Source organism: Alligator mississippiensis, chromosome 2, assembly GCF_030867095.1.
Source record: "Alligator mississippiensis isolate rAllMis1 chromosome 2, rAllMis1, whole genome shotgun sequence".
Lineage (NCBI taxonomy): Eukaryota > Metazoa > Chordata > Crocodylia > Alligatoridae > Alligator > Alligator mississippiensis.
The window spans coordinates 283,354,380-283,380,724 of record NC_081825.1 but is presented as its reverse complement, the minus strand read 5'-3'; the positions used below and the strand labels follow the sequence as shown (position 1 = coordinate 283,380,724).

The window sequence follows — 26,345 nt, the reverse complement described above, 5'->3', positions numbered from 1 at the left end:
TGTCATATTGTCATCCCTGACTGGATAGGCGTGAAAGTCCCAAGTCTGCTTAGTGACATGCAAGGAAACATCTATATAGAGGCTTACTGTGAATTGCTGCATCTAATAGGAACAGAGAATGCAGAGATCTGTTAGTGTTGAGCAAGCCTTTACTTCACCAGACATTTGTCACAAGGATATTCTAAAATCAAATCCACTCAGCTCGCAATTTGTGGGTTGATCCCTTGTCTAGTGCATGGGCTTGTTACACCAGCTTTCTAGCCCATTTTGTTATCCAGCCAACAAATATTATTCCCACAGAGCGCTCTGGAAGGAAGAAATCCACTTCTGTGCAATGGGCCTGAAAGAGCTGTATGTAGCACTTAAGTCTTCTTTAGGCACTCAGAATAGGGTTGGAGAAATGCAACTGCCTTGGGCTAGCACTGCCCAGTGGAGAATTTTACTCATAGGGACTTTCACCTTCCCCACCCCACCACAGCAGCTTCACTGGGGGGAAAAGTTTTCCTCTCAGATCTGCATATCAGCTGTTAAAAACAAAGCTAGATCCCCCTGTCTCCCCAGTGAAACCCCAGAGGGAGCTCTGTATACATAGGGACTGCACAGTCCAAAAGTTACTGTCCACTGGGTTCTCTCCGAATAGAGATTTTTGTCATGCTTGAAATCTTCACAGTGCACCAAAGCCAACTCAGAACTGTCCTGCTAATGCACTGTAAGTTAGAGGTGGGACCAATTCCTCAGCTCTGGATTTAGCTGGGGTAGCACAAGTCCAGATCTTGTCCTGATCTAAACACTTCTACTCATCTCCCCAACAAGTCAAACCAAATCCCTTGGTCCTAACCTCCCTGAATTCTTGGGAAAAATGAAAGGTGGTTGCAGACTCCTCCTCCTAAGCCCAGTTCTGCTGCCAATTAAATGTCATTATAGCCGAGTACACTATTGAAGGCTCTATTCCATGTGACAACAAAGTGAAATAGGCTATGGAAAATATTCTAAGAGCCGGTTCACATGAGACTTACAAGTGCAGAGATTTGAGATGTACAGAGACTGATATACAACGACTGATTTTTTCCAACTGAACAGACTTTGGTCAGCTTCTCTAATCTATCATTAAGGTTACCGGCAGAGCTGCCTGGAGATGCTGACACTGAGACCTTCTTGCATGCATCAAAATAAATAGAAAGCTTCTGTTTACTCTGTTCCTCTGCCACTAAATGTTTTAAAGATTTAAAGCCTTTTGGAGGTTAAAATCTTGTTCCCTGGCCAAGGAAATGGGATTAGCAGGCTAGCACAAGGATTTCTTGGATTTAATAGTAGAAAGCATTCTCTCTTCTAGGCCATATGCTAAAAAGCCCTTATGGACTGTTGCTGCAGCCTCAGAGTCCCATTAGTTTCTGTTGCATCGCCCCTTAAGAGGAGGGCTTGGTAAATGAATCAGTGTAGCTGAGGACTTGCAAGTCATGCCTCAACCCCAGCATTAACTAAAACTTTTGGGCACGGCACATATAGTACAGGCTCCATCCTGGTGCTGCAAACACACCCATGCAAGAAGTGCAGCACTAGTCCTAATTCATTATAGCCTTCTGGCCAAATTTGTCTCTAAATATAGTAAGCAACTATGACAGAGTAGGTTGCTCAGGAAGTTGAGGGTAATTATATTTCCAAGGCTCTTAGCTGCTGATTAGCAGCAAGAGTGATATGTAAATAGATTTATATTAATGGAAATCTCAGTGTGCAAAAGTACAGGTAAAGCAAATATGAACAAAAATATTTTAAATTACATGATGCCCTCTTTATTTTAGGATACAAAACAATTACCTAGCCTTACAACGAATTAATCAGGATCTGGAAGATAAACTTTACAGGATGGTAAGTATTGCTAAATTAACTTTTTTCTCTGATATGTTAAGTATATTTTTATGGTTCTTAAAGCTGTAAGATAAATGAGTACGTAGCTGGGCTGATAAAATTCAGAAGTATGCTAAGCAAAGGAAGATGACTATAAATAAAACAGGCCAAATCTCAAGCTGCTTTATGAACTGTAATGGAGATGCTGAATTATACCAGCTGATGATCTGGTTTACTAATCTTGGCTTTGAAAGAGTTCTGGTTAATTCAGCTAATAAATATTTATAATATATGAAAATGAAGTTATGCTTTAATTAAGTAACAAATTTAAATGAGGTAATCCAAAATACCAAGCCAAAGATTCTCTCATGCCTCTTAGGTACATTCACTCAGCTTTTATTAAGTGACTTAATTGAGCTTGGAGAGTCTTGCTTTACATATACTGTCATAACTATCAATCTCCATATATTAATTTCAGATCTGCAATTGTCTATGAATTCATTGTCAGTGTCAGAGCTTCTGCCATGGGCCAATTAGTAACTAAAGGGAAATTGTTTTATCTGTGCCTATGGGTTTAGGAACATTATGGATAAGCTGCATGTAAATTCAGATACAATCTGTTTAGATAGATAGAAAATAAATGATAATGTCATGAATGCTCATTTGAATGCTAATGTTCATTTGAATGTGGTTTTAATTCAGTGTTCACTTTTAAGTAGAACTGTAAAGAGAAATTTGGGTGCGACATTTAAGGATGTGCACACAACAAAAAACAGACATTACACTGAGGGCAATTCTTTGTGCCCTACCTAAACCTCAAAAAGCCTTCAGATCTCCATCCCTCCTAGCTTTTCACATACTCATGATGACTTTTCAATCATCCATCCCCAAATCTCCTTCCTGCCCTCAGCCTTTAAAAAAAAAAAAAAAAAAAAAAAAAAAAATCACAATTTTAAGTTTAAAGATTTCCTAGTCCATATTCCAAATGGCCTTGGACTGTTCATATCTCAGGTGTTTGTTTAAATAAAGGCTACAGGAGATTGGTCATAACTAATAAGATATCAGTGCGTTAGTAAGTAGCCAACTTATATACAAATTATAGAGTTTGACTTCATCGTCCTCTCCCTTCCCCCCACCCCACCCCACCCATCGTATGTTGAACTTTTTCTCTTGTAAACTTTCACATGGATATTTTATTCTTCTTGATTAAGGACAGTGCCCAGCACTTTGTAGGTACTATCAAAATACAAACTAAAGAAGGATACATATAGGTATTGCAGTTAGATTGCCCTAACCAGGGTTCAGTCAATCTAAATGCCCAATCGTGCAGGCATGCAGAGAGCATAAATCAACCAGAAAAATAGCATGCCTGATCTAAGTTAGTGCACTTGAGTAGGTGCACTGACTTAGCTAGAGATTGGATTAACACAATCTAAGAAAGGGTTAACCTGATCTCAGTAAGCCATGTTAACATAAATCAGGTGTAGACTGGACTCACACAAAGTGACATTTCCAATTGATAACCACACAGCAAAAGGAAACTCCCAAGTATTTCTGGAGAACTACTGCTTTCTATGGTGCATCAAGTACTTTGGAATAAATACAGTGACTTTTCAGACCTGTATTAGAAGGTTTCCTTTAAAACCTGAGTACAGGTTTTAGCAGTGAATGGAGAAGGATGTGGTTCAGTGAAGTACCTCATTATTCGTCTTTCCCCCCCCCCCAATAATGTGAGAGTTAATGAAGATGGATTCAGAGGAAGTGAAGAGGATCAACCAAGCTTTATAGAATACTTAATTCCAAAGTAGCTTTGTCTTCTGGCACACTGACACTGGGAAACAGAAAACAAAAGCAAACAACAGTAAAATGGAAAATATGAACAGAGAGGAGTTATACTAGAGGTATAGAGAGAGAGAGCTATATTTGCTTCAGCTAGTCCCAATCAATTGATTTTCTGGGCACACTGCAAGGTTCAAGGTTTGGAAGAGAGTAGGGTAAGGTAGAAGCTAGGCTGGGTTTTTCTTCCTATTTTTTCCTCCATGCCTGTGTTTGCTTGGAAATGCTAATCTATTAAATATTAAAAAGTCTTTTTGAGAACAACCTTGTTACCTAGCAAAATCCTGTGCAACTAGAAATTCAGTGTCTCAAGATTGCTAAACAAAATAGACATCCAAAGTGTGACTTGCAGTTGAAATAAATGGTCTTTATTAAGGTAAAAAGCAAAGGAAGTTTGGTCAGAGGAAGCAATGGGAAACTAAATTCTTGTTATACGGGAGGCTAACAGAACATAGCACTACAAATTCTGCTTCAGCTAATCATATAGGTTTCTATTCTTAGCCCAGTCAACATCTGGAACTGAAGAAGATTTTCATGCTCCCATTGGCATCAACTTGCAGAGAAGCAAAATAAAATAATCCTTGTAAATAATTAAAGCTTCATAATTCTGGATTCTGTTCATTAAGGGAAAGGCAAGGAACATGACAAGCTGGGGAATTCTGTTACTGATTCTATCAAACTTAAAGGCTCTCTCTTATAGCTCCAATTTTGATCAATATTCACTAGTTTCCACTGAAATTAATCTGAATTTGCTGAGTAAAATGTTTGTTTGATATGACCTTACTGTTCACAAGCAAATTGTACAAATCATCCCAAATGAATGCTAAAAAAACCCTTAGTATCATCCCATGCTACTCTGCATATGCCACATTATGTAAAGGAAAGCTATTTTACACATGTTCTAGAGTTTTGAGAATTTCTACTGCTATCACTGTCTGTAAAGCTTGCTGCCTTGCTTAGCAGGATTTTCAAAAGTTTCAGGGCACCTACAGATGCAGATAGGTACCAGTGCATTCCTAACAGTCCCCAAAATCCCACTAGGTCCCAATCTGCATCATTAGGCACCTTAATATCTTTCAAAATGTGGCCTTCTGAGTCCAGCTACACAGAGTTCAGAGGAAGTCATTGTTTCAAAAAATAATCTAAAATACACTTCTGTAACTAGAAAGTCAGTCATAAAGTCTAATTCTTCAGGGCATTTAAGGGATGGAAGCAATGGTGGGGCATATGGGAAGCTGGGAATCTCCAAGTGTATAGGTCTGTTCCTAGTTCACCAGTGTCAATACTTAAATGTAGTAGAGACCTAAGATGTAAAATGTGTGTACATGCATAATATATATTATACACATATATGTATAGGTATGTACAGATTATGTGGCTTGTGAAAGTAAATAGCCATGCGTTAAATTGCAGAGTCAGGACATGAACTGGGGAAATAGGAGATACACTAATATCATTTTGGAAGTTTATTGTGCGCCCTTGACTACCTCATGTGCACCTTGCCAAAAAATCCATCTCCCTCAGGACTACATCCAACATTCAATCAAACCTCTGAGCTGTTTTAAACAGGCACCACTGTTTTTTGTGGCCATATTATCAAAGTTTCAACTTCATGACATGGTATGATGTTACGTTCTTGCTATTGTTGTTCTGCAAGTGTGGTGATGATGATGCCATTCAATTTAATCCCATTCCCCTAGTTCTGATCTGGATTCTTCTCATTCCTGAGAGACTCCTCAGATATATTCCCCTACCCTCATAGCAGTAATGACATCCAAGCTACAATAGATCTCAATAAATGCTCTCCAGTAATGTAATAAATTAAAATATTGCACTTCTTTACACTATATTTTATAAGCTACTGAATCAACATATAGCGGGCACACTACAGTTCTAACAAGGGCAATTGGATTCCACATACCATACTCCCCCCACTAATTTTGCCTCATGACGACATTCTCCTTCACGTCTTCCCCATATGATTGCTTTGTACTGTTAAAAAATGCTTGTGTTGCATACCTGGTTGTAACTCTATTTCATTGGTAGATGAAGTCATTCCTTGGTATACAATCTATACATCTGAATATTTTTTATGGTCCTTCAAAATGAATTATATAGCAGAAGAACCAGATTCCTGTTTCTTCTAAGGGCTGTAAAGTACAAAAGATCTATATTTATACCTACTATAAAGAGGAATAAGTGTAAATGACTGTCAGGCTCTAAATGTGTTAAAGTACTTGAGTGCTCCACTGGTTATCATTTTACTTCCTATTTTGTGTGCAAGCTAAGAAACACAGCAAACTATGCAAGATTTGGAGGGCTGTAGCAACTGGTTCATACAACTCGTCAGTGTTGGATGAACTTCTGTCTGATACGTCAGTCTAATACTTCTAATATCTCTAGCTAAGGAATCTTCAAGATGCATAAATAGAAACCAAGAGGCCAGATCCTGCTCCATCTGTTGGGCAGTTTACATGCACTTATGTTCCTAGGTGTGATCCCATTCCACCTCAGCGCAGTCCCTGAAAACCTCTTAGTGCTAGACAGTGGGTGGTTCTCTCCCTCCTCCTCATTGCATTTTAGTTTTAAAGCTAAGATAACAGCATTTGACAAAAATAGATATCTTCATAGATTTTCAGGAACTTGAGCAGAGTGGAATAATATCACTTTGGTACCTCATGGGCATAATAGTGCCTAGCCTTTAGACTCTAGCAAGGTCCTACAAAAGTCGAGGATATGAGACCCTATTATAGGAACGTCACTAGAAAGGAAGACAGCTTGTTGGAAATCAGGGCAAAGGAGCCAAAGCATTAGGTAAAGGAAGGGGAATCAGATCAGAAACCTAAGTTTGCGCCCACTAGTATCCAAGTGGGTGAACCAAGACATGTGGATCTAAAATTAAGCCAGTTTCTAGTAGGTGCCTCATTTTCCTATGACAGCTACCAATGAGCTATTAGCATTATTTAAATAAACAGTGAAAGCCAAAAATATAAAAATCAGGCTATTCCTGACTTATACCTAAGGAGTGTAGAAACCCAGCATGATTTTCTTTTGTTCCTGCATAAAAGATGACAACTTTGAAGATGACTTTGAGCCATTGGAGTGATTTAAAGCACTTTTTTTCCATTTCTTTACTTTACTAAGAAGCACTTACTTTTTTTTTCCCCTCCCGCTGCATGCCCCATGAAAGTGAAATAGAGATGACCTACATATACTTAAAGGGATTTGCATCCCAAAGACAAGAAAAGTTTAGAGTCAGCTCAACCTGCCAGGCTCATTTTTTCACATTCATTCAAGACAGCTGTGAATTTTTAGAGATATTCACAGGGGCTGGTTAGTCAAGGCAGAGCCCAGAGAAGTTTTGTATTTCATGGTGCTAAAACAACTTCCTAAAATGCTATTTTGGGGAGGAAATTACTGCAAGTGCTATCAAAACAAGTAATGTATAAAAACAGCAACTGAAAAATCTAATATTTAGGGGGTTTTAGACTTCTCACTTTAAATCTGCTTTTTGGTAACAGAGTACACAGCTTTTTGCTTTCTAGCATGCTGCTGTATTCCTTGGCTTTTATAACCAGTTTATGATCCCTCTTTTTGTACTTAATAAGAGCTTGTCTGTGTTTTGGGCTCTCTGCTTCCAGGAAGAAATAATCAGATGGTTCCAGTTTGCTGGTAGTGTTCTAGTAGCCTGGGATGTTTAAAACAAACTGTTATGTTCTGATCTGTTGAGTTTTCTAGAAAACATACTGGAGGAATTTTCTTCATGGAAGGTTTCCAGGAAGAGGCTAGATATGCATTTGTCTGGGAGGAATAAGGAGCAGCACACTTTGCATTTGTGCTGGTGGTTGGATTAGATGGCTCTCCAGGTTCCTCTCAAACCTGTGTTTTATCCTGTCCCCTGATGGCCAGCTCTGCATCTGTCAGTATCCAGGACTCATCTCCTAGCTAACATGTTGGAGAAGGTTTTTTACCTGTGCTTTTCAAAGGAGTACATGGAAGCTGAACTGCTAGGGAAGTTAGGTACCTTACGCCCTTAGTCTCCTTGAAAAATACTGGATATGGCCCTATAGTGCAGGGATGCACAAAATGTGGCCCGCCAGGCTGTTCTATCTGGCCCATGGGGCCCCTAAAAAAATTAGAAAATTAATATATCTGCCCCTGGCTGCCTGGCATGTGGCCCTTGATGGCTTGCCAAAACTCAGTAAGCAGCCCTCCCCCCAAAATAATTGCCCACCCCTCCTGTGGTGGGATGAGGATTCACTTCACTCAAGCAATTTTTGGCCTCTGTTTAATGTCCTTATTTCTCCGAGGGAAACTCCCTCCCAGCAGGAACCACATATGCAAATAGTAAAACAAAGGCACAAACCAGAAGGGTTCCCACCCCCTGCCTTCTTTCCCAGACTGACTGGAGTACCACTGCTAGCCCAAACCTCTTTGCTTTCAGCCCATTTCACACCCACACTCACAGGTTTAGTTTCCCTCAGACCTAGGGAGAGTCTCCTGGCTTGGGCTGCTGTCTTCAGCCTCACAGCCCTCCAGTTTCTTCTTCCATTGTTCCATCTGCAAATCCTGGAAGGAAGGCACTCTGGAGTGGTTCTCCCTTACTCAGTCTCCTGTTGTGCTCTCTGGGAGCTTTTTAATTCCCATGGGCCAACTAATTATCCTTATCAACTGTCCCAAGTCTCCAAAATCAGCTTGCACCTGCTTGTTCATGCAAGCAGCTACACTGCTGCCCCAAAGATGTAGAGCCTGCGTGCAACACCTTATAGACTCCTTGTCACTATTTGTGAATATGAGGACCTACAGGCTGCACAGCATTTTGATGGTAACAGAGGGCAAACAAACACACCTTTCTTGAGGGTGGTATGAAGATGTTTCTATAGCTGCCAGGATCACTTTTGTCTTATCTAGGTTTATCTTTAGATGCATGCTTCATGCAAGCTGTTTGCATTCATGGGGGAGCTGCTGCTAACATTTAAAGTGATGGCTATATTGGAACTACAGCTGATGTTAGAAGCCCTGGTATCTTACAATCCCATGTGCCCACATATATGACATATTGAATGGGAGACGGGTGATAGAACAGAGACTTGTGGGATCTTAGGAATGAGACTACTGTAGACAAAGTAGCATGCTGCTCCTGATCCCTCCTAGTCCTCATGGTCAAGGGGATATTAAATACTCCAAGAGACCCTTACAAGTGAGCACAGATGTCTGCCTATGCCTCCTAATTGGCATAGAGCAGGGACAGAGCCTAATCTTCACCTCACTCCCCCTCCCCCACAGTTTTCTGCTCAGATAAATTCTAATTGTAATCCTTTCATAAATGAACAGTCAGCAGCTCTTGGCTGCTCTGCCAAAAGCTAGAACTGTAGCTGCTGCTGAAGACTGGACTCCATGGGCAGCTGTGGTATTTTGAAAAGTACTGAAAAAAATCCGCAGGGCTGTGAAGAAGGCAGACCAGGAGTAGGTGATAGACAGCAATATTGACAAAGAAAGGATAGGTTGATTTGTGGAACATCAAAACCATTAAAAAGGAGAAAGGATCATTAACACTTGTAGAGTGAAAAGCAATTAGCAGGAATGAAGTAGTTTAAGATTAATCATTAAATCATCTGACTCCCTCAGTGCTACTGGAATAGAAATACCACTGCAGCTGCTGGGTAGTTGGTTTTAAACTTTGAATGGAGAAAGAATCAAAGTGAGGTACAACTATATCACTGCACCCCCACCTCAGATATGCTCCTGTTGGACTCCACCTCTCCCTCCATGTAGCTGCTGGTGGGAAGATAAGGGAAAATAGCAGCAGGTATCATACAGCATCACCATGCTTCTATTCTGAGTAGAAAATCAGCTTTCCCCCTGAAAACACGCACTCCAATTTTGGAGGTCTTATTCTGGTGGAAAAGGTATGCAAGGAAGTATGATATTTCTTCTTTGAAACTACTCTCATGGTAAGACTTTCTGAAGACACCATTAAATTGACTTAGGGGGAATTACCCTGAATCAGCACTCTCTCTTCTCTTTTCAGCTAAAATCCATTTAGTCCATTATTTATTTAACATTGCTGTCTTCAGAATCTATACAGCTCAGTGGAAATACATGAAAGCACCAATACACAGGGAGATGCAAGCAAATTTTAACATCTTTTGTTTTGCAATCAGGGACAGTTTGGAGCAGGGAGCTGACCTCAAGGAGAGGATCATACTAATAACCCAATAATTGGGCTACATTTCTTCCAGCACAATATCAGGAAGATGAAGAAGGGATGTCAGATAAAACCACAAGATGTTGTTTTCATTGACACAGGCCTGCCTGCTAAAGGCAGAGGTAGGCAATTAATGGATTACATCCAATTATAAACAGATAACAACCAAAGCTGGAAGCAGCTATTTGCGTAGAGAAGTAGTTCTGTGACAATGGGACTGAATAGTCATACACAGAAAAAGAACTTTTACCAGAAAGCTACAAACCAAATCTAGGACTGAAAATAAAGGGAAAAGAACTGAGTGGGGGGAACCTTTCTATGGGTGAAAATATTAGTTTCCTGTTTTGGACATGCTTTTCCACTGCTGTTTTCATAGATTCATAGATCGCAAGGCTGGAAGGGACCTCGGAAGATCATTGGGTCCAGCCCCCCTGCACCAGGCAGGAAAGATAACTGGGGTCAAGTGACCCCAGCAAGGTAACTTGCTTGTCTAGGCTCCTCTTGAAGATTTCCAGGGTAGGTGACTGCACCACCTCTGGAGAGAGCTTATTCCACAGTCTGGACACCCTTGCTATGAAAAAGTTTCTCCTAATATTGAGCCTGAAACAGTCTTCCAGGAGTTTGTGACCATTGCCCCTGGTTTTCCCCAAGGCTGCCCTGGTGAACAGTTGTTCACCAAGGCCTTGATATATGCCCCTGATGTAGCAGTATGCTGCTACCAAGTCCCCTCTCAGCCTTCTCTTCTTCAGGTTGAAGAGTCCCAGGTCCCTGAGCATGCGGGTGGCCCTTCTCTGAACTCTCTCGAGCTTTTCCACATCTTTGATGAAGTGTGACACCCAGAACTGGATGCAGTACTCCATCTGCGGTGTCACCAATGTTAAGTAGAGTGGAAGAATCACTTCCTTGGTTTTGCTGGAGATGCATCGATTGATGCACACCAGAGTATTATTTGCCCTGCTGGCTACAGCGTCGCACTGCCGGCTCATGTTCATACTGTGGTCAATTATTACCCCCAGGTTTCTTTCATTCGTAGTGCTAGTCAGATTGGCGTTGCCAAGCCTGTAGGTGTTCATCCCCAGGTGGAGCACTTTACATTTAGCAATGTTAAACCTCATTTGGTTCCAATCCACCCAACTTGCCAGCCTGTCTAGGTCTGCCTGCATCTGCAGCCTGTCTTCAAGTATGATCACACTTCCCCATAACTTGGTGTCATCTGGGAACTTGGCCAGTGAGGTCTTCACCCCCACATCCAAACCATTGATGAAGATCTTAAAAAGCACTGAACCAAGCACCAACCCCTAAAGGACACCTCTGGCCACTTCTTGCCAAGATGAGACAGATCCGTTCAGTAGAACTCTCTGGGTCCTACCTCATAGCCAGCTTCCTACCCACCTGACTGTCTCACAGTTAAGCCCACAATCTTCCAATTTTCTCATGAGAACATCATGGGATACCAGATCAAAAGTTTTTTGGAAGTCAAGGTATACAATGTCAACCTCCGCTCTCTTATTCAGATGGTGAGTTACCTGACCATAAAAGGAGATGAGGTTGGTAAGACAAGACCTGCACGTGACAAAGCCACGCTGGCTGTCATTCAGAATCCTACCTTCTGCAAGCCTATCGCATATAGACTCCTTGATGAATTTTTCCAGGATCTTCCCTGGGATAATTTTATTTCAGTTCAGATCACTTTTTTGCATGACCTGTCTTAGAGCTCAGTTGTGCCTCCAGCCACAATCCTGAGCACATGGTGCTACAGAGACCTGAGATGTACCTCCAAGACCTCTCTGGCAGAGCCTTGCTGTAGGTGCAAGTGACTTCGCTGCCACTTTAAGGCCCTCTAGCACAGAAAGGAATCTAAAGTGGTCTTAGTTTAAATGAGAACAGGCCCCAACAGTCCTCTGTAAATTGATTTGGAGATTAGAGTTTACTACTGAAGGTAAAACTTCCATTGATTTCTATAGGAGTTGGCATCCAGCCAGAGGAAGAATACTGATGGCTAAGGTCCGCTGTATGCTATCAAGTTTCCTTGGGAGAGCTCCCACCATCTAATTGTTAAAAGATCATGCCCCCTAGCTGACATAGTTATGTTAGCAATATCCCAAATCTGCTGGCTGGGCTAATGCCAGTTTAGCTAATGCCATCTCAAGAGATGATTAACTAAAGTGAAAGAACACCCCCCCCACACACACACTTCTGACACCTTCTTTAGTGGACGCCACTAAAACTCCTATATGCAGCGACAGTTCTGTAATGTAAATGAACCCTAACATTGCAACTTCCTTGCAATGAAAAAATTTTAAATAACCTAATATATACCCCATAAAACAAGCTTATTGTTTAATAAGCATCTTAACGACACGTGTGTAACAGCCTTTCTTGTCTATGATATGTTATTTAGTAGACATGGAGGGGTCTTTTTTTTTTTTTGCCTCCATTAAATTAACTTTTGAGCCTATGGCATTGGGTCATCAAGGACACAAATCTTTAGACAACCTTTTCCAGTATAGGATTGACTCTGATGTGAAGAACAGGAGATTCTTCAAGTAATACAAAACCAAAAGCCTCAGACAAATCATTATGGTCCCGCCATGTTATTTTTAATAATAGTGTATGGGTATGGATTGTATCCAAGGTCATTCTTAATCAACAGCCCATGCTTTCATTAAAAGGGATTAATTCTATCATTCAACTCAGATGGGGACAATTAGGCTGAGTCAGAAATTCTGACTTGAGGCATTACTTCATTTATTACAGATAGCAACCGCTGGTGGTTTCCACATGTCTATTCTAGAGATATGGAAAGTGCACCTGTAACCAGAGTTCAAATTACACTCTGACTCTTGCTGGGGGGGGGAAGGGGGTCTGCAGCAGTGGCAGCCAGAAGCCGGAAGGAGCCGCTCCCACTGCCACCTGAGCTGCTTTGAAAGCTGTGGGGTAGGCTGGGGCTCTCATCTCTTATAGGGGGTCTTATGGGGGAGGGCGCAGCCCTCCCAAGCCCCCTTGTATTTTGAATCCTGCCTGTAACAAATTCAGTCCGTCCAGTTCCTCTTTCATTAATGAAAAGAGGAGGAAAATGCAGCACCTAAATGTTCCCACTGCTCATTTACAGTCCCTGTAATGTTTATTCCAAGAGGTATATAGCAAACTGAGTTAAAGACAAAAGGCTAGAGGCATTTTGTCTCCCCCAACTTTATCCCTTCTTTGGTAAAATCCATCAAGTTCCTCTCCCCCTATCTTTGGTCTGCTATCCTGCAATTCCTCTCTGCTCCCCACAGCTCCTTCCCCCTCTGCCCTCTGAGCAGCTGCTATCCCTTTTTTCTCTATGCAGGGTTTTACACAATTTACATTTCCAGTCCCTTGATCCTAGGCTCTGGCCTTCGGATAATAACCTCAGATGGAGAGAGGCAGGTTGGCATTTGGCAGTAAACTGCTCTTCCATTGTTCTCTCTGGAAGTGCCTTATCTCTGCCATTGTTTTGCTTCCCTTTTATTCTCCCTAACTGCTGCCTTTGATTTAACTTCATGTAGTCAGACAGAATAATATCAAGCAGAGGAAATGAGGTATGTATAATATTCTTGAAAAATAATACCCCTTATTGTCCACACACACCGCTTGAATTTTGTCTCTAAAATACCTTGCTTTGTTATTTTTATTCCATCTACTATATTGATTTCAGAAGCCACTGTATAATGACAGTCTCCTAACATACTGCTTTCTTACATGTATTTGCAACAAGGCTACATTCCCTAAACTTCCTACTCATTGCAAGTCATACTCAAGTGAAAAATATGTTCCCTTTTCTCTGATAAGTGAGCATATCCCAAAAGTTCAATAGAGCTGTTTGCAAACAGAAAATCGAAGCTCAAGCAAGCACATTGTATGATTTGTAAATTTAGTCTAAAGAAAGTCACAAAATAATTGTGGGATGTTTTTTAAATGAATTGTTTAGAGGAGAGATTTATACTTTTGACTTTACCTTTCCAACCATATTCTAACATAATCTGGCATGAGGGGGATTAGAAAGGACTTGATTAATTATATGCTCTGTCTGAACAAATACAATTTAATCAAGGAAAATGTGATTATTAAATCTAAAGTGCATTAGTGTGCATCAATCAGCTGTAGAGCTTTAAATTAATAAATAGCTCTTCTACAGTTATACAAGTATGAGACAGAAAATCAGAATAAAAACCCATCATAAAATTAGCTTCAATCTTTCAGTGTAACATTTAAACATAATTTACTGAATGATTCTCATGCAATAGTTGGTAAAGGCCATATAACTTTTTTCCAATGGTGGATGATCTGAACAGTAGTGATTGGTTATGTTTTGCTACAAGATTTCATGTTCCATCAGACAAAACAAACTGAACATAACATGACATGGCACAGTTGGGTGCTGCTTATATTGTGCCAATACTTTAAAATATTTTTTTGAAATGCAGCATTCTTTTCTGTTTAAACAATCTGGTTATTTCTTTTAAATTTGTAGAGAGGATATACAAAATATCAAAGAGTGTATAGCATATTCCAACAAAGGATATTAAATAAATTATAGAAGTAGAATTATGCTAGAAGTAAGAAAAGCAGATCAAACATGTCCAAATTATCAAACGTATGTTAACTTCTTCCCAGTAAGATTAAGTGATTCCATCTCATAATCAAATCCTAAATGAACAGTAGAAAAACCTGGGGGTGAGACAGGGCCAGAGGGGCACCAGAACTAGGTTGTGACTTAGTGGGGGGATTGGAGTAGTATCCCCCCCTTCCCCCTAGAGTCTTTGCTATGTCAGAAGCAGCCTTATGCTACCTGACCTCAGGAGACAGATGCAGGGATCTGGCAGGAGCAGTCCCATGCCACCCAGCTGTAGGAAACCTCTTCCCCTCCTCCTCCTTTCTCTATAAAACTCAGCATCACCCACCCCATGGGGAAGTTTTGGTTGGGGTATAGACCTTGATAATTACATCTCTACTAATGAGCAAACAGAAAGACAACTACAGTGCTGATAAATCACTGAACAGAAAGACTGAGGGCTGAATACACTGCTCTGGCAGTGCAGATTATTCTTCAAACCATTGAGACTAGGTCCCCTGAGACTCCACTGGCATGGGTGGTATAGAGCAATGGTCCTTAACTTTTTCAGATTCAAGGCACCCCTCAGTAGACTCAAGACACCCCTTGGAAAATGCCAGCTCTTAGGTTTCACTTGTTTTTGAATATGGAAAAATAATAAAGCAGTTCCTCCATTGCAAAGAACTCAGAAAGACCCCAACAGGTCAGAATGTTTTTAACACTATGGATTCCTATTTGAAAACTCTGGGCTTATCTTGTGAATCGTGTTGGCATGTCTAACAGTGCAAATAATATTTGTGTGGCAACCCATGGGACACTTTCAAGGATCTCAAGGCACCCCAGGGCATCACTGTTATAGAACCACCCTACCCCATCTCTTTAACCATTACCATAGGTGGTATGAGAGCTTGTAGGAGTCTAGTGTGTTTGAATATCTACAGAAGATACCGATATCCTCTTTGAGGCTACTGCAGACAGCCATGAGACCAGTGGTTCTCAACCTTTTTTGTACCAGGACCCATTTGTAAACATCAATGGCCAGTCCCTACCCAGTGCCCATCGCTCCCAGCCCATTGTCCCCTGCCTCCACTCCTAGGCCCTCTGTATGTGGGGGGGGAGAGGCAAGTAGCCCCTCATGGGCTGGGATTCTGCCAGTTTCCCACATTTTTCTCCTTTAAAGGAGAATCCATTATTAAAGTTTGTTGGTCCATTTTTTTAAGTTTGTTTGTGACCCTTTCATATATTCTTGCGACCCACTTTTGGGTTGTGACCCACAGGTTGAGAAACAATGTTCTAAAGTATATTTGGGGCTGGCTCTGCTCCTGGCAATTCAAGGGTGGGAGCAGCAGAAGATAGTGTAAAGCCACCATTCTGTTCCGCACTGTCTCCCTTACATATATGCACATAGACCCCTGCATTCTTTGCCAAGCACATTTCAGCTAAATTATATGACCAGGAATAAGAATTATCAAGAAGCTCAACAGGATAGGGTAGCCAAGGTTTGCCAAATCACACATTTGGCATATATTATCAATATATGAACCTACTTTTAAAACAATCAGAGGCAGAGTTGACTTCATGTTTTGTGGAAATGAAGAGTGCAGGGGAAGTATAAGACCAGTGACTTCAGAAATATCCACTAATTTTCATTGCTGCTGATTTGAGTGCTTCAAATACTATGGACTGAACAACTTGAGCCAAAATCAGTTATCAGTTTGAATTATAGTGCTCACCTGTATTGAAAGTCAGGCCCTGGGCTTTATCAAGTTGGGTCCAAAGCCACTAGGATTTTAACACTATTGACAATGTAGCTCTTCAGCTCTGGAGAACCTGAGGATTGATTTCCTACTTCAGGACTTTGGCCTCAAACTCTATCCTGATCTTGTAATAGTTCATATGTAGAATGGCTTCATCAAGAAATCCACCAGTACAGGTGGGTAGATTAGGGTCTAGGACAAAAAACATGCTAGGGCATGTTTAAATATTACATCTAATAATGGTTAGAGGACCTTCACTTCCATGAATCAATGGACTAGTAAAACCCCATTCTCAGAAGCTTCACCAGGGAAACCAGTCCCGGAGTTTTCTCCTCTAAACTCTATAATAAGTTTAACTAAAGATCTTGATTAGACCAAGTGGTAGCATGGCTGGCAGATACTGTGGAAGAAACAGGCTTCACTCTGTTGTTTTGTCACGAAGTTGTCAGAGACCTTTATTATACAAGCAGCAGCTGGGGAGAGCACCAGACAGACAGAGCTTCCTCTTATCAGTCCCGCATGCCCCCCACCTCCCCCCACCCAACAGACAATTGAAGCAACCTTTTATATGTTTCAGTTCAGGTCACACGACACAAGATATAACTAGTCAAAGAAAAACTGGTTTGAACCAGAAAGCTGCAAGAGGGCATAGACTGTGGTTTGACCTATTCACCTCATAGGCCTACTCAGCTCAACAGGGGAAAAGGGCAGGAGAAAGAGCAGATTGCAAAATAGGTGGGGAAAAAGCAATCATTAGCAAATAGTGCACTAACTCAAGAAGTCAGCAGAAATTAAGGCCTGGGGTTTTCTTCTTCCACAATACTAACAAGGGATAGACAACCTCTGTAACACCCTGAGCAGAGCACCACAATGTTCCTAGCTTGGAATAATGGGGCATTTTCTTCTTGAAAACTAAGCAGGAAGGAAAGAAACAGATTTAATTTCAGAAGTGAGGATCAGGCAGCCCAAAATTTGGGTTTGTTGAACATTAAGAAGCTACACACATATAAATGTGAAGCTTGAGAGAGTCCAGAGAAGAGCCACGCGCATGATCAGAGGTCAGGGAAGCAGGCCCTACGATGACAGGCTGAGAGCCCTGGGGCTCTTTAGCCTGGAAAAGCGCAGGCTCAGGGGTGATCTGATGGCCACCTATAAGTTTATCGGGGTGACCACCAGTATCTGGGGGAACGTTTGTTCACCAGAGCGCCCCAAGGGATGACGACTAGGTCGAATGGTCATAAACTACTACAAGACCGTTTCAGGCTGGACATAAGGAAGAATTTCTTTACTGTCCGAGTCCCCAAGGTCTGGAACAGCCTGCCACCGGAGGTGGTTCAAGCGCCTACATTGAACACCTTCAAGAGCAAACTGGATGCTTATCTTGCTGGGATCCTATGACCCCAGCTGACGTCCTGCCCTTTGGGCAGGGGGCTGGACTCGATGATCTTCCGAAGTCCCTTCCAGCCCTAATGTCTATGAAATCTATGAAATGTTTTGGGACCTGAGAACAGCCACTCACACTGGCAAGAGGAGAAGGGGGAGATGTCTATGTTATTCTAAATATAGGCAAGAGTCTCTTTAGGGCAAGAAAATGGCACCGAGAAAAATTACTATACTCAGTGCTCACAAAGGTGACATTTCTGATTTTATGTGAGTGAAGTGCAGAGGAATCTAGAGAAGTAAAATCACCTACTCCATCCAGAATCAGATGCTCCTGTCTTTGGGTCAGGGCCCCTTCTCCATGCAGCACTTGAGTGACATATTTGTCCATATTAGTGATGATTCCCTGACCCAACATTTAGGATGCAGAGAAAGAAAGTGATGAGCTTTTTATCCTTAGCTTAAATAGTTCATTTTATCTGGTCCTCTTCTGTTGCCTGGAGGTGTCCTGTTGGGATGGGAGAGCAGTGGGCAAAGGAAGATGCTGCCAGCTGCCAGATGTGGAATGAGCCACAGGAAAAGTGACAAGAGCTTAAAGAATTGTAGGTCAAGGATAAAGGCTGTTCCATCACTCATTGCCAGTATGACTGGGGAAACATCCATCTATCAGAGGTCCCCCTGCAGAAGGCTGCTACTGCAGATTCCCACACCATTATATCTGCAGCAGAAATGACTGTTTATATAAAAATTTAGACTCCCTTAACTAGGACTCAGAGATCCCTGTTACCAGTGATGCAGGCGCTAAATAAATACATCATCATGGGGAAGAAGTCCATTTGAATGACACCCCCTGGAGACAAAATCAATTGGCTTTCTCTCCCCAAAGAAGATTTTGATAAAAAGCTCACTACAGGGCCTTGCCCTATGCCTTTTACTCAGCTTCTAGGAATTCATTCCACTGAACAAACAACCAGAGATGAAAAATAAAGACTAGAAAGTGTTCCAAGTGAGAAAGGAACAGAACCATGGGGCCTCATAGAAAGGAATGAAAACGGGTATAGATCTGCTCCTTATTTCCATTTGTGCCATTTCATCTACCTACTGGGTTTCTATAATTGTTCTCCTATGAGCTGATTAGGTCAAGTATAAGGACCTTACTACACATTGCACTTTGAGCTGCTCAAATGTTGATTGGTGTTAGTGTTAGCTCAAGTTTGAAGCAGTCACATCTTAAAAACCTTCTCTAACTGTCCCCCACCTGCACAGCTGTTACTTGCCACTACAGAGCTGGTGAGCAGGGTCCTGATTAGGAGCTACAGTTGTGAGTTGCCACTACAGGACAGATGAGCCAGGACAGGCTTCTGTCCCTGCTCTAAGTTGGGGGGGAGAGGGAGAGATGGGTTGCATGGGGTGGGAACATGAAGCAGGTAAATGGAGAGGTAATGGGATGGGAATGGGTAAGGAAATGGAAGATAGAAAGGAAATGGGGGTGGTGGAAAGGTGGTGAAATGAAGGAAGTCAGCCAGTGAACAATAAAATATGAAGTAAAAAAAAAGAAGAATTTAGAAAGAAATAAAGAAGAGTAAAGAGGATGGCTGGGAGACAGGAGTGGTGAGGGAAAGTGCTTTTGGAGAAGCTACTGCCCCTGCCCCAGGAAGGGAGCCCCAGCTCATGGGGACCTGATCTGGCCCACTGCCTTGTTGCCCCCCACACACACTCCTAAACCCACCCATGCCCTGTGACCTGGGTAGCTGACATGTGCAGACTGTTGACTGTGCAGACTGATTGCACCCCTAGGAATGGGAAGGTCACACCCCTTGGGGCAAGAGAGGGAATTGGCTTGGTACCAGTACCACCCCCTGGGCAGTAGAGTTCAGGGGTAGAAAGTTTGTCCACACAGAACAGGAGGGTAGGGGAGGGACACTCATCTGTGGGGAGTGGCCACACACTAATGGAACACAAGCTGGGTAACATGGATCAGAGATAAACCTACCCTGGAGTGGCATAATTTTAACCTGCGTAAAGTGTGCTTAAAACTAATTTCGGGGGTTAGCATGTGGACAAATCTAGGGGTTAAAAGCTCCAGGAGACACCTAAAAGCAATGTGTAACAAGGCCCTAAGGATGGCAAGAAGAAAAATAAGGATTTGATACCTTAGCTACCACTTCAGTGGACATACAAAATCAATGTAATATCCAACTTTGTTGCTTCCAAAAAAAAAAGAGGGAGAGAACAATATAACCCACCTTCAACATTTGCACCATCACTGCATAAGCAGATGGTTACACACAGTGCAGTAGCTGATAACCCTGTGGTTTAAATGGACTCCATTTCCAACTGGAACATAAGTTAGAGATGCTTAAGCACGGGGGTAAATTATTTATAAGAGGACAAAACCTGAACCACCTGAACCCCACTTACAACACCCTGACTACACTGGAACCAGTGTTTCTCTCCTGTACAAAGCTGGACAACAAGCTTAGATTTGTCTTTTCTTCCAAGAGCTCTGCTCCTATCATATGCAAGGGGCTCGGTTCCCCTAGGGCTTCCTGTTCATACCCCAGAAGCATAAAGTAGAGTGTTTAGATGTAGTTGTCCACCTTACATGAGAAGGAGCTGTGCAGTCTGAAAGATCTCCATTTCTGTTGGAGCTAATTTTCTAGGAGAGAAGCTAGGTAGCCTAGTCAAGAGGACATTACATTAGACAGGAGTGTGAAGAGTGGGAACAAAGGAATACTTGTTTAATGTTGAATCAAATTGTCAAGAGTAAAAGTAGTGAAAGCATCAAGGGACTTAAGAGAAGAAGAATCTCTTTAATTGCATAACTGCCAAAGATGGGAGCTGAGATTATAAAAAAGAGGAATTGGAATTGCTCGTTTAATGAGAATAAATTTCACTTAGTTTGTATTGTTGGAACCCGGTGGGAAATTTGTATGACTGGACTGTCCAGGACAGACTGCCGAGTTACTGGGGCAGGGAGTGGTGCATTGCATCAAAAACAGCACCCGTTTCCAACTCACCACAATTCTGGAACAAATTATCTTGAATGCTTATGGAGTAATGTTCCAGCAGGTAAAGCACAAAATGGGATGCCGCTGAATGTCCTAATACAAGGCCAAAATGGGGATTTAATAGGGATAACAGACTGGGGCAGTTCACTGACTGGAATGTTGATATGGATGGGTATCGCTTGTTCAGCAAAAGCAGGCAGGGTGCAGGGGAAAGGAAGTGTTGCTTTGTATTGTAAAAAGATGTGAGGTCCAAAACAAAGTAGGGGATAGACTTGTTGAACATCTCTGTGTTAATATCAACAAGGGTCATATTGGCCATCAGATCTGGAGAAGGAGGTGGATAAGGCTTTAAACAAGTTGTTGAAACACCTATTTGGATCTATTTGTTATGAGCTCTTAAGGTCACTTCCAGTCCCATTGTCATATGATATAAAGAGCAAACAGAATCCAAACACTATGTAACATGACTGGATCCATGACTATATGGCCATAGTAGAATTATCAATCATACAGAAAAGGAAGATGTGTTCGAAAATATTTGTCTTCTGTGTTTGGAGAAACAAAGTAGATGGTATATACACCTATACTGGTAAAATATTTTCCAATTCAAACAAGTGAAAAATAGTGTTAAATAATAGCTACTGAAGTTAGACATTTTTAAACCAGCAGGTTCCAATAACTTGTATATAATAGTTTTAAAAGAGCCAAGAAGCCCTCTGAACTTTTAATACTGCTTTTCATTAAATCTTGAGAAAGTGAGGATATTCCAAGTTTAGATATTCCAAGTGGGGAAAAAAATTAATGTTTTGCCATTATTTAGGAATACAGGTTGCCATTATTTAAGAAGGGTAAATAAGATGACCAGGGTATCTCTAGGATGTTTTCCTAATAGATATGCTCTAGCTAGGACACAGTTACTGGATTTTAAGCAATAATTAACAAAGTCATATATTCTGTTTTAGACAAGGGTTGGGGATTAGGTGATCACATGTTCTTTCTGGCTATAGATTAATCATTAATCTATGCTACTATAGCCTAGAAAGTCCTTTAGCAGCTCTCTGTAGCCAGAAATGTGAGGACATTTTCAGAGCTAACTTGTGTCCTGGCAGGATGGTATTCTATCTCCCACAACTTCTTGGTTCATCTTAATGCTCACCTTAATGTGAAACCTAGATGCCTAGGCTTATTGTGAGAAAATAATTTTTTCCATGGTAAGGAAAAGTCCATGCTGTCTAGGTTACAAACTGCCATACAATTTTGAATATCTGTAAATATCCCTGCAATATTCTGAAAGTTAAATAGGCTGTGGAAATCTATCATTTTTAGCAGGCTAGAAGTGAAAAATTAGATTATGCTTTTGGACAAGGAAATCTGGGGAAACATATAAGGAACCAGACTACAAAATTGCCAGCTCAGAAAAGGCAAACCAAATGTTTGCAGCATTCAAAAGAGTCCAAATGAAATAGAGAGGCAAGAATGTATGTATGTTGTTTGTTGGTACATGGTTGGGCTAGACTTAGACATACTTTTTAATACAGCACATTCATCAAGCTTGTCAAAGTCTTTTCAGCTATGAAGTTGGTCCAATAAAAAGACATAACCTCACAAAACCCTTTGCTTTCCATACATTTCCTGGACTATCACAGCTACAGCATCACTCAACACTAAAAATAAAAGAGCTACATTGGACTGAAAAATAAGAAAGGGGAAAGAACTGACCATACAGAAAGTGCATATTTGTTTTTAACGCAGTAGAAAAGTTGAATAAAGGAATGTCTCCTTTTTTTTTTTTTTGCACGATTTAGCTGTTGAATTTTTAATGAGTGTATTCTCCATAGCCAGAAAGTAATCTCTACTGCCAAAAGAGAGTCTAATAGAATTTACAAAGCAAGAACAATGAGATTCCAGCACCATCAAGTAGTGAATCTGTAATCTTTGTGGAGACTACTACTAGAGGAACAGATACTCCAGTAATATAAATCACCATAATCCATTTACTTTTACACTGGCCAAAAATTCTAGTCTATTTATAATTTATTGAAACAATAGCTGCTGTGAAGAACAAGGATGACTACCAAGGTTTCTGTTCTTAAATGAAGTCAAATACATGCTTAGTTTTAGGTGCACAACTGTGCGCCAGAAATATGGAAATCTAAGAATTTGAATACCTGCAGCATTAAGAAGGTGCCCAGAACTGAGACTCTACTTCTTTAAGAAAAAGGCCCTTGGTTATTAAGTGTTGGTGACTTAGGGTTACCACATTTCCAGTTCCAAAAAGGAGGACACATTAAGCAGGAGGAAGGGTATATGATTGGGGGGGGGGGGCAGTGATATGCCAGTGCTCTACCCCTACCCATTTCATAGCCCCTCACTCCCAAGCCCTGCTGCTGCTGCTCACTCCTGACCACAGGACACTGGCCCTGCCAGTGCCCCTCTCTCCCAAACCCACAGTATCCTGGCCCCCTTGGTCATGCTGGTACCCCTCACTCCCAACCTGCAGGCCCCTTACACTGCCAGTGCCCCACATTCCTGACCCATAGACCCCCGCCACCCCGGTGCCCCTCACTCCCAAGCCACGGCCCCCACTAAGCCCTGCCAGTGCCCCTCACTCCTGACCTGCAAACCCTTGTTCCCTACAGCCCTGCAGCATATCCCAGCTGTCACACCTCTGCAAACAAGGGCACCAGCCCAGGTGCCACCAGCTCTCTGCTGCCCCTGAAGAGCTCCCTCACAGCCTTCCCCCACTGGAGGGGCAGGCATGTCTCCCTGCCTCCCCTGCCCTGCCCTGCCACAACCCCAGTGCCAGGACATCTTCCCCCAGTGCCAGCAGGCACCTGCCCCCCCACACACCCATCCCCTCCACATACCCCTGCCACACACAAACAGCCCCCCGGACAGTCCCCAAGCCCTGACCCTCCAACCTCCACCCCCCACAGACTTACCTGCATCCAGCTGCTGGGGCTGTTCCCACCACCCTGCCTGGCTGTATGCCAGCCGTGTGTGTGCGCATGCCCTGCCTCCAGTCACACCCTCCCGCTGCTGCCCCCAGCCTCAAGCAGCTCCTTGCTAGGGCAAGCCTGGAAAAACTCCAAAGCTGAGCTGACCAAAATCCTGGACATTTGATCATATTTTTAAAAACTGCCCAGAAACAGATTGGAGGATCCAAAAAGAGGATATGTCAGGGAAAACCCGGATGTATGGTAACCGTAGGTGGTGTAACGTAGTAAGTAGAATGCTGGAGTAGACTCAAGAGACCTGGGTTATATTTCCAAAATCTGCCACTGGTCTGGAGAGCATCAGAGTGACAGATGCATCACCATTCTGTGCCTCTTTCTCCATTAATGGGGAATAATGATGTTGACCACCTTTGTAAAGCACTTTGATCCATTAATGGAAACACACTATATAAAAAAGTGAATATAATTAGTAAGAGCTACATAGGAATTATCAAAACTGCTCAACCTTGGCTTTGTGGCACTGGGAATACCTTTGGCTGAGAATATGAAAATATCTAACCCCTTTTGCCAAATTCCACATTTCTGGATCTTGGCAACATTCTTAATTGATAGTTTAAGTGGAAAACAAAATAGTTTAAATGATGCATAGAAAAATTATTCAGTGTAACTTACTTGTAAACAATGGAAGTGAGTGGGAAAGATTTGAGACCAGCTATTAAAAACAAACTAAGAATTACTATCAAAATATTTATGTAAAAGATGACAACTTTCATCAAAAGACTGAAAATGATTTTCATAGTCATTATATACAGGCTCTATTAACCTAGGAACTCCCTAACGAGTTTGGTTCCTCCCGAGTGCTAATGCTGTTCACTACGAGATGGGATCAAAACAGATTAAATGGCTGATTTGGAAGTGTGACTAGTTGCAGTGTATGTTTTTATTTAAATACCTAGTCTAAATATGTGGGCTGTACAATGGGTTTGGTTCTCCATCACTGGCATAGGAGTAACTTCTGTTAAAATGGCAATAACCCTTTTGGCAAGATTATACAGCCCCAGGGGTAACTACCAGGTATTTTAGAATTAGTTGGGCACAAAATCTCATACTTTTCCCTCTTATAGTTTCACTGTTCACATAAACCCATCATAGCTTTTAAGAAACAAAATTTCTCTTCCCAAATCTGTGGTGGTAACATTCTTTGATATTAAAGGCGACATCAGGGTTAAATTGGATCATTCATAGATCTCTCTGAACTTGGAGTGTTACTCCCTAGCAAAGCCTGAGAAGATCTCAGTGTGAAATGGTGTAGCGCCTTGGATCCTCCCTTCCCAGGCATCAGCAGAGAACTCAGATGGGAAAAATCTCTGCAAAAATCCCCTAACAGAGCTGTAGTGCATCTCCACCAGCTTGCTCCCTCTAACCCCCAAAATACACCACAACTTTCCTGGTTGCCCCCTCCCTGTCCTTTCTGCTAAATGTGTCAGGGTGTTTTTAAGCCTTCCAGAGGCACTGGGTGCTCACTACAGCAAGGCTGGGGACTTTAACTGGGGTGTAACAATGCTCCTTCTGGGGCCAAAGCTGGAGGTTCCTGGCTAGCCAGTCTTGCCCCTCTCCACTCAGGGTCACCATATTTGGGGTCAGAAAGGAATTTTTCTGCATAGTCAGATTCATACAGATTATGGGGGTTTTTTGCCTTCCTCTGTAGCTGGGGGTGTGACCTTCTACCCAGGACCTCTTAAGCTTATATTGACAACATTTTACAGAAGCCAAACACTGGCTGCCGTGGTTCCCCTGCTTTACCTGGTTAGGGTATTAGGTGTGTGCTGTGTCAGGATCAAAGGTAGTTTTATGTAGAGTTTAGGTTATGGTTTGTATGGGATGGTTTGGATAGGGATGATCCTGACTCAGGCAGGGGGTTGGATTAGATGAGTTTGAAGGTCTCTTCCAGCCCTACTTCTCTATGACTATCTCAGCCTAGTAGCATCAGCATCAGGTGAATCCTTTTTTTCTGGAATATCTCTGTAGGGTGCATGATATGAACCACTATCATCACAGCCCAGCCCACTGCTTCTACCATCTTATCTCAGCTCTGTCCCCTCCTTCAGTATAGACCATACATCTACAGAGCACCTCTGCTGAAGCAGCTGATGTCCTCTGCCCACTGACTGATTGAGGTCCACACTCAGAGAATCCCAGTGTATTGGTAGACCTAGGAGAAAACAATTCAAACCACAAATCTGCAATCTGCCTCCTAGATTACCACTACCTACAATTACTTCATCAAGAAGGATATTGGCTTTCTGTCCTGGAAAAGGAAGTGGGACAATGTCAGATTTCTTACTGCCATATTTTCTCACATAAAACATGCCCCAAGCAAAACATCCACCTTGCTTCTGGAAGACAGAACGTAGGAAAAATATTTTTCCAGAACTGTGGCCAACTGTGTGACATAGAGTAAGTCCTCCTGGGAACACAGTGTTCAGAAAGTGTGGCATCCCAGGAGACAGTCTGGTGACGCAACAGGCAGCAGGAAGTTCCTCAATCAGACTGTGTCCTGGGAGGCCACGTTTCCTGGACACCCTATGTTCCCAAAAAGACTTACTGTGTCACACAAAGTTAGGGCCCAGCTTTTCAAGGGCAGTAGCAAGACTGAGAGTTCTTTACTGCAAGTCATTCTTTATATAAGTTCCTGTAAATACAGTGTTGTTTCCACATCACGAGTGACATCAAGATACTACCAGCAGTTAACTTGCTGCTTCAGCCACAAGCTAG

The 26,345-nt window shown here is 42.1% G+C and overlaps 1 protein-coding gene across 5 annotated transcripts in view; it reads left to right on the top strand.

The window, feature by feature from the left end:
* The window catches only part of BEGAIN (brain enriched guanylate kinase associated), a 277,663-nt gene that overhangs the window by 166,784 nt on the left and 84,534 nt on the right, over positions 1-26,345 (top strand). For all 5 annotated transcript variants that reach the window (XM_019481582.2, XM_019481584.2, XM_059723228.1 and 2 more), the window contains one exon: positions 1,800-1,866. In XM_019481582.2, coding sequence (XP_019337127.1) covers positions 1,800-1,866 — 67 coding nt within the window. The remainder of the gene's footprint in view (positions 1-1,799; positions 1,867-26,345) is intronic.